This window comes from Trichechus manatus, unplaced genomic scaffold (genome assembly GCF_000243295.1).
Source record: "Trichechus manatus latirostris isolate Lorelei unplaced genomic scaffold, TriManLat1.0 scaffold00189, whole genome shotgun sequence".
NCBI classification, from domain to species: domain Eukaryota; kingdom Metazoa; phylum Chordata; class Mammalia; order Sirenia; family Trichechidae; genus Trichechus; species Trichechus manatus.
This window is the reverse complement of record NW_004444125.1, coordinates 3,066,367-3,075,018: the sequence shown is the minus strand read 5'-3', so window position 1 is coordinate 3,075,018 and position 8,652 is coordinate 3,066,367. Positions and strand designations below refer to the sequence as shown.

General features: G+C 37.1%; 1 protein-coding gene across 1 annotated transcript in view; it reads left to right on the top strand.

Annotated features, from left to right (window-relative positions):
- The window catches only part of MATN3 (matrilin 3), a 35,601-nt gene extending 31,295 nt beyond the window's left edge, over positions 1-4,306 (top strand). The window contains exons 7-8 of the mRNA XM_004387598.1: positions 1,926-2,036; positions 3,983-4,306. Of these exons, the coding sequence (XP_004387655.1) occupies positions 1,926-2,036; positions 3,983-4,038 (167 nt within the window). The 3' untranslated portion in view covers positions 4,039-4,306. The remainder of the gene's footprint in view (positions 1-1,925; positions 2,037-3,982) is intronic.
- Positions 4,307-8,652: the final 4,346 nt, after the last annotated feature.

Below are 8,652 nucleotides of genomic sequence, written 5' to 3'. Positions count from 1 at the left end.
GGTGTTGGCGAAAAATATTGAATATACCATGGACTGCCAGAAGAATGAACAAATCTGTCTTGGAAGAAGTACAGCCAGAATGCTCCTTAGAAGCGCAGATGGTTAGACTTCATTTCATGTACTTTGGACATGTTATCAGGAGGGACCAGTCCCTGGAGAAAGACATCATGTTTGGTAAAGTAGAGGGTCAGCAAAAGAGAGGAAGACCCTCAAGGAGATGAATTGACACAGTGGCTGCAATGATGGACTCAAGGATAGATGATTCTAAGGATGGTGCAGGACTGGACAGTGTTTTATTCTGTTGTACATAGGGTTGCTATGAGTCGGAACTGACTCCATAGCACCTAACAACAAGAACAGCAACAATCTTTGAAATATTTTGGCCATACAAATAGAGGACTGTTTTTCTCATTTTCTTTTTTAATGAGGACATAATATCACACGAAGATTGTTTTATGTCTGTATCCTTGGTTTCTCCCTTCATGAATTATCTTTTTTTTTAAATTTTTACCATGGAAAATTTCACACAATCATAAAAGTGTCGTTGTTAGGTGCTGTCGAGTTGGTTCTGACTCATAGCGACCCTATGTACAACAGAACGAAACACTGCCCGGTCCTGCACCATCCTCATAATCATTGTTATGCTTGAGTTCATTGTAGCAGCCACTGTGTCAATCCATCTCATTGAGGCTCTTCCACTTTTTCACTGACCCTCTACTTTACCAAGCAAGATGTCCATTTTCAGGGACTCGTCCCCCCGACAATGTGTCCAAAGTATGTTAGACGAAGTCTCACCATCATTGTTTATAATGAGCATTCTGGCTGTACGTCCTCCAAAACAGATTTGTTTGTTCTTCTGGCAGTCCATAGTATATTCAATATTCTTCTCCAACACCATAATTCAAAGGCGTTAATTCTTTTTCGGTCTTCCTTATTCATTGTTCAGCTTTCACACACATATGAGGCGATTGAAAACACCATAGATTGGGTCAGGTGCACCTTAGTCCTTAAAGTGACATCTTTGCTTTTTAACACTTTAAAGAGGTCTTTTGCAGAAGATTTGCCCAATGCAATGGGTCTTTTGATTTCTTGACTGCTGCTTCCATGGACGCTGATTGTGGATCCAAGTAAAATGAAATCCTTGACAACTTCAGTCTTTTCTCAGTTTATCATAATGTTGCTTATTGGTCCAGTTATGAGGATTTCTGTTTTCTTTATGTTGAGGTGTAATCCATACTGAAGGCTGTAGTCTTTGATCTTCATCAGTAAGTGCTTCAAGGCCTCTTTACTTTCAGGTTGTGTGATCTGCATATCACAAGTTGTTAATGAGTCTTCCTCCAATTCTGATGCCCTGTTCTTCTTCATATAGTTCAGCTTTTCATTATTTGCTCAATATACAGATTGAATAAGTATGGTAAAAGGATACAATGCTGACACACATCTTTTTTGACTTTAAACCATGCAATATCCCCTTGTTCTTTTCGAAAGATTGCCTCTTTGTCTAAGTCATGTTCCTTGTGCTCTGGAATTCCCATTCTTCACAATGTTATCCATAATTTGTTATGATCCTCACAGTAAAATGCCTTTGCATAGTCAATCAAACACATGTAAGTATCTTCCTGGTATTCTCTGCTTTCAGCCACGATCCACCTGACATCCATAAAAGTATAGAGTGATATAATGAGCCCTCATGTATTTATCACTCAGCTTTGACCGTTGTAAACTTATTCTCCGTGTCTCCTAATATAGTTTTTACTGTGACATTAACATTCCAAAGTATTTTCTCCTCTTTCTGTTTGTGCTTATCTTTTTACTTCCTGGAAAATTCACTTAGGTAAGCCTTAAAAATGGAAATATTGTAGTATTCCTGATTTGCTATAATTCGTTGTTAGCTATAATATTTTGTGTACTGTCATTGTCTTCAGCCACTCAAGAAGTACGAAGACTCATTTCCACTGCAGATGCTTGTGGGTGTGAAGTCACACTGGCATTCCAAGAGAAGGTCAGCTCATATCTTCAGAGACTGAACACAAAACATATCCTTTCTGGTAGTGTTTCTGCTTCCATTTGAAGTCTATTCAGGTACTACAATTGAACCAAACATTGTCCAAACATTAGGATACTCCGCAGGACATGTGCCTTATCCGTTAAATTTTAAGATGAGCAGTAATAATACATAGTTTTTAAAAAAATTTAATTGAGCTCCTTTGTACAGTTTTAAATAGACCATTTCACTCATTTAATATCTGCATATAAAAGCTGCCCAACTATTTCTTTCCCTTGTGCTTTTCCATAGCAATATATCCTCTAATTGAGCTCTTTTATAATAGATGGAGCTATCATGCTATAATTCCTTAATATGGCTTTTTAAATTCAGCATCTGTATACATACAGAGTCAGCTGATTAATGGGGTGTGATATCTTAGATTAGACATAGTTGTACACTTTGGCTAGCCAAGTAACCAAAAAGCAAACTTCAATCTAAGAAACTTTTAAAATCAGTTCTTTAGCCAAATGAGTAGCTCAGGAAAACTACGTTTTCTCAGCACAGCTCAAGTTAACAACTCTTTTCCTAGGTACCTTATAGAAGTGGTATTCACATTGTGGTAGGTATGCCCTAGAAGTATGCAAAGACTTTCAAGGATTATGGGGACACAGATAGTTTTTAAAAATTCAATTTCCAAATACTTCACATCCTTAAACTGATCTGCCTAATACAGTACTTGGGGTCAGTTGGCATTCTCTTTTACCATCTCCCATCTCAGTGTTACCACTCTCCTAACTTTATAGAAAGGCATCATTCTTACTTACCCTGAGTCTAACTAAGGTACATTTCCCAAAAAGTAAATCTCCAGGAGCCAAACAACGGGAGAATTCAACAATTTCTTTAACCAAGACTTCATACACGCTGTTCCCCTAATCCATCCCATTAAGAGATGCCTTTCTAATTAAATTTTACCTTCTACTTCTAATTTTTTTGGGTTAAATTTGTAATTTATTTGTTGTTTAGATCAATTATGTGCTCATCATAATTATAATGATTATTCAATCCAGGTGATTTTTTTTTTAAATTAAGGGCCTTATGATCACAGAAAATTAAAGATTAGTTTAAATATATGTATATGCTTGTTTATTTAAGTTTATTTACAGAATATAAGAGTGATTACAAAAAGATTTCCAAGATTTGAAGTACAATGAAGTTTTGTGGGGAAAGTAGAAAGGAAAAAAAAAAAAAACTTTAAATACTTTATTTTAAATGAATGATAAAACAAAGCAAAACAAAAAAATCAAGTTTCTGGCAAGTGAATTCCAACTCATGTGTCAGAGCAGAATTGTGCTCCATAGTGGTTTCAGTGGCTGGTTTTTTGGAAGTAGATCACCAGGCCTTTCTTATGATGCATTTGGGTGGATTCAAATCACCATCCTTTCGGTTAGCATCCCAGAGTTAACCTTTGCACCACCCAAGGACTCCTAAATGAATGGTAACAGGTATCAATCTTATATAGTATTCATATTATATGGGATATATATGAAAGACTGGTTAAAATTCTTATTTTAAAGAGTCAGTATTTATAAAATACCAGAAAGATTTATTTCCTTTCATCTTGTGTTAAGAGTGTTTGAAAGTCTTAACCTTATTAAAAAAATCAGAGGTCTATTCACTTTACACTTTTTGTAAAATCTTGTGAACAAAATTAGGTAATTATGTTCTTGTAGTGAATTTACAGTTAGTTTTAACTAAAAATGCATATTTATATATTCTATTTATGTCTAAGTGGATATGTTATTATTTTGCATCTCTAGTATTCATGAAGTTTTATGCATTCTTTTGTTTAAAGGTACTCTAAGTGACTAATAGTAAAAGTAACAAAAATTTTTAAGGTGGTCTGTCAAGGCGGATATTAGTTACCAAATGATAACAAATTTACAAAACTTTTTAAATGTGTAAAAATAAATGGTGTTGGCCTTAACAACTAGCCACTTGATAACATTTTGAAGAAGTTGCAAGTAAATGAATATGGACAAGTACATCGTTAAATTGCTCAAATTTTCACCTGGAAATGCGGAGAACTTGGTGTATTTAATGCTCATTCATTTTTTTCATGCTTAATTATCTCCAATGTGCCTGATAATAATTTGTCATTACAAATGCTTGACATTACTGGATAAATAGTTAAATGATCTTCAGTTGAATCAGTTTCTTTTTTTTTTCCAAGGAAATGAATGTCCAGAACCTTATTAACAGCAACTTTTAGTGTCTCTAAACTATGACTGTGAAATGTCTGATAGGAAATAGAATGAAAAGTTTAATTTTCCTTTTTTTTAATCTACTAATTGAGCCATTTAATTTTTAAATGTTTGTATTAGTAAGATAACTATATTCACAATGAAAACTTTTTTCTTTTTATAGTATTTGTAATATTAACCAATTTTATTACTGGGAGTGTAAACTGTAGAAAGTACACATAAAAAAGTTCATATAATTAAATTGAGGAGAATAAAATTCAGAACTGTATCTTTTAATGCTATTTTTTGCTTTTGCTGGAGTATTATTGAATCTGTGATCAGGGGATTGCAATATAGATATCTAAAAATAGTTAAACAAAGATTAAGTCAACATGACATGTCATTTTAAATTCATTCTGATGTTATAAAGACATGCACAACTAAAGAGCACTAGCTTAGCTGTGAATTACAGGTGTTATAACTTTTTACCAAGGATTAAAAACTCCTAAATTTGGTTTTCCTTTAGGAACCAATCAATAAGATTATCTATTTATAAATACTGTTATAACAAGCAACAAAACCTCGTGCTGTCTTAATGTTAATGATAAGCCTAGCTTTTTTTTCACTCATAAACATTTAATACATATAATTTTTTTCAGTCTTAAAGCTTATAATGTTCAGAACTAACAAACCAGTCCTTCAAATTGTGTACTGCTAAGTTCTTCTTTTGGTTTGTATTATTGGTATAATAAACAGATTATTATCTTTATATATTACTGTCATGTCTTTTTTTGTCTATTATATCAATTTTGTCTACTAAACATATTTCCTTAAATTAAATAAATTGAATTAAAAATTAATTTGAATGTGTAAGTTTCTTGTCAAAGGACAGAATATTGAGTTTTCCTATAATTTAAGCTCACATTCTTGAGGCTAAAACTGTGAATTCAGGTTAAATAGAAAGGCTATTATGTTGTGGGAGAGGGAATAATAGAAAGTCACCTAAACTGAGATAAAACAATAGTGTTACTTTAATATAAGCTCCTGAAAAGTAAATATAACCTACATATGTAAACTCAGAAAGAACCAAAAATCTAAAATATAAACTTTAAAGAAAAAAAATATTTTTAATGTACTAAGACAGTATACATGAAAAATACTTTCACTTTCTCAAAATTTTAAAGAACATGACAGAGCAATATTTTTTCCAAACTTATCTGATCACATAATCAGTAATACATATTATTACAGAGAAATGGTGCTATAGAAGGAATAAATGAGCGCTCATTTGCAAGAACAAGGAATTTAGAAAGACAGAGAGTTTTTCCAGACTGTGACCAATAGTAACTAGCTTCAACTAAATTGTTGTTGTGTGCCTTGGAGTAGATTCTGACGCATAGCAACCCTATAAGGCAGAGTAGAACAGCCCCATAGGGTTTTCTTGGCTGTAATCTTTATGGGGACAGATCGCCAGGTCTTTCTCCTGTAGAACCATTGGTGGGTTTAAACCACCAACCTTTAGGTTAGCAGCTGAACACTTATACCATTGTGCCATCAGGGCTCCCGTTGATTAAACTCATCATGTTTTAAACTTGACCTGTTGATTAGAAACCCCTGGCTTAGATAATACTGATTTGTTTCATGAATTCCATATAGGGAGCATGTGAATGGGGGCCAATTTACCAGACCTCTTAGGAATTTATAGTTTGGTGCTGAAAAAGATGGATACACATACAATTGAAAGCAAATAATTATCTGAATGGGGTGGGGATTAAGTTTGGGAATAATCCTCTGAGAGGCCTGATTTGTGCCAGTTTGGTTAAACACAATCTGTCAAGGGGGTAGGAACATCATAGGATATAAAAAATGGCTTTGGGAGCCCGATGGGATGCTGGGACGTTGTTATTATTGTACCATCAAGTGGGTTCTGACTCACAGCGACCCTTGTACAATAGAAGGAAACTCTGCCTGGTCCTGCGCCATCCTCACAATCGTTGCTATATTTGAGCCCATTGTTGCAGCCATTGCGTCAATCCATCTCACTGAGGGTCTTCCTCTCTTTTGCTGACCCTCTACTTTACCAAGCACAGTGTGTTTCACCAGGGACTGGTCCCTCCTGATAACATGTCCAAGGTACATGAAATGAAGTCTCACTATCCTTGCTTCTAAGGAGAATTCTGGCTGTACTTCTTCCAAGACAGATTTGTTCTTATGACAGTCCATGGTATATTCAATATTCTTCACCAACACCATAATTCAAGAGCATCAATTTTTCTTCAGTATTTCTCATTCATTGTCTAGCTTTCACATGCAGATGACGCGATTGAAAATACCATGGCATGGGTCAGACAAGCCTTAGTCCTCAAAGTGACATCTTTGCTTTTTAAAACTTTAAAAAGGCCTTTTGCAGCAGATCTGCCCAATGTCATCTTGGGATACAGCACACATATTGTCATGCTCAGTGTGGGGACAAAATAGTAAAGAAATTTTAGGACTGAGGGAAGATCTGTCGATTCCTAGGTTTGATAGGAAAGGCACTAGGGACCATTCTTAATTCTTGAGTGTGCTGGGTGAGGCAACAGACACAGGAAGTCCAAGGATTTGAAGATTATTTGCCTGAGATGGAAAAAGACTCCAAGTGGGGAAATGAGCTACGGCTGCATAAAGTACGTACATGCAGATTAAACAAATCAACAGTGATAGCCACAGAATATGATAAAAGGGAAAACCAGGGATAAATAAAAGATGTTGTTAGGTGTCATCGAGTCAGTTCCAACTCATAGCAACCTATATGCAACAGAATGAAACATACCTGGTCTTGTGCCATCCTCATAATCGTTGTTATGCTTGAGCCCACTGTTGTTTCCACTGTGTCAATCCATCTCATTAAAGGTCTTCCTCTTTTTTGCTGACCCTCTGTTTTACCAAGCACGATGTCCTTCTCCAAGGACTGGTCCCTCCTGATAACATGTCAAAGTATGTGAGACGAAGTCTCGCCATGTTTGCTTCTAAGAAGCATTCTGGCTGTCCTTCTTCCAAGACAGATTTGTTTGTTCTTCTGGCAGTCCATGGTATATTCAATATTCTTCACCAACACCATAATTCAAAGGTATCAATCCTTCGGTCTTCGTTATTTACTGTCCAGCTTTCACATGCATACAAGGCACTGAAAACACCATGGACTGGATCAGGTGCACCTTAAAGTGGCATCTTTGCTTTTCAACACTTTAAAGAGGCCTTTTGCACCAGATTTGCCCAATGAGACTAAATAACTTCATGAGAATAGCTCTACTTGGATCGCTTTGTGGTAACTCTCCAGGAATTCAGAAAGGACAACGAAGAATGAACAAAAAACGAGGGTGGAAAAAGAAGAGAATATAGAACCCTAGGCGAGAAAATACCAAAAACGTAGTTCAAGTATTTTAAAATAGGAGGCTACAACCCCAGTGGCAATTACGTGCTGTAAAGACCCAAAGCTCGTAAGTATTCCTTTGATAAGGACCCTCGTCTGCAGTAACAGTTTAAATAAGCTGTTAAAAAAATAGAATAAACAATTCTCTACCTCCAAATTGCTCCACCCGTTGCCATGGAGTCGATTCGGACTCACAGCGACTCTTATAACACAGAGTAGAACTGCCCCATAGGGCTTCCAAGGAGTGGCTGCCGGATTTGAATTGACCTTTTGGTTAGCTGGCAAGCTCTTAACCACTGCCACACCAGCGCTCCAAATTGCTCCGCAGGGTTCTCAAATTCCCAAAGGCACAAGGGAAGGCATGCAACATCTCAAAACACGCTTTTGCACTTTCATTTGGCAGACGGCGCCAGCCTACCAAATACAGTAAATGACTTTTCCCTTTAAAGAAGGTTGAGACAATGGGGCTTACAAAATACCAAATCATTGTGACCTCATTGTAATGGGCGCAGTGATTAAGAACTATGACGTGCTATGGCTGCTAACCAAGACGTCAGCAGTTTGAATCCACCAGCCGCTCCTTGGAAACCCTATAAAGCAGTTCTACTCTGTCCTATAGAGACGCTATGAGTCGTAATCGACTCCACAGTAACGGGCTTTTTGGTTTTTACTCCTTAGTTTACATGAACACCTCAGGCGCAGTTCAAACTCGACCGTCAAAGATCTGGTGTCTCCTCAGACCTCGCTGGGACGGAGGGCAGCTGAGGCGACGAGGCAGGGCAGCCGCCCCAGGAGCGCGCAGCGCTAGCAGCAGGTCGCCCATCCACCCCAAGCAGAAAGTAGAAAGTCCTAGGGACAAAATGACCAGGTCCAACCACAGGCTGTTTCCCGCAACCCACGACCCCTATAAATTCACCAACGTCTGCGCAGGCGCACGCCGCCCAAGTGCCCAGCGCGAGGCCGGCACCGGAAGTGTCTCTCGGCGCCCCGGATGCGACCGGGAAGCGGCGGTT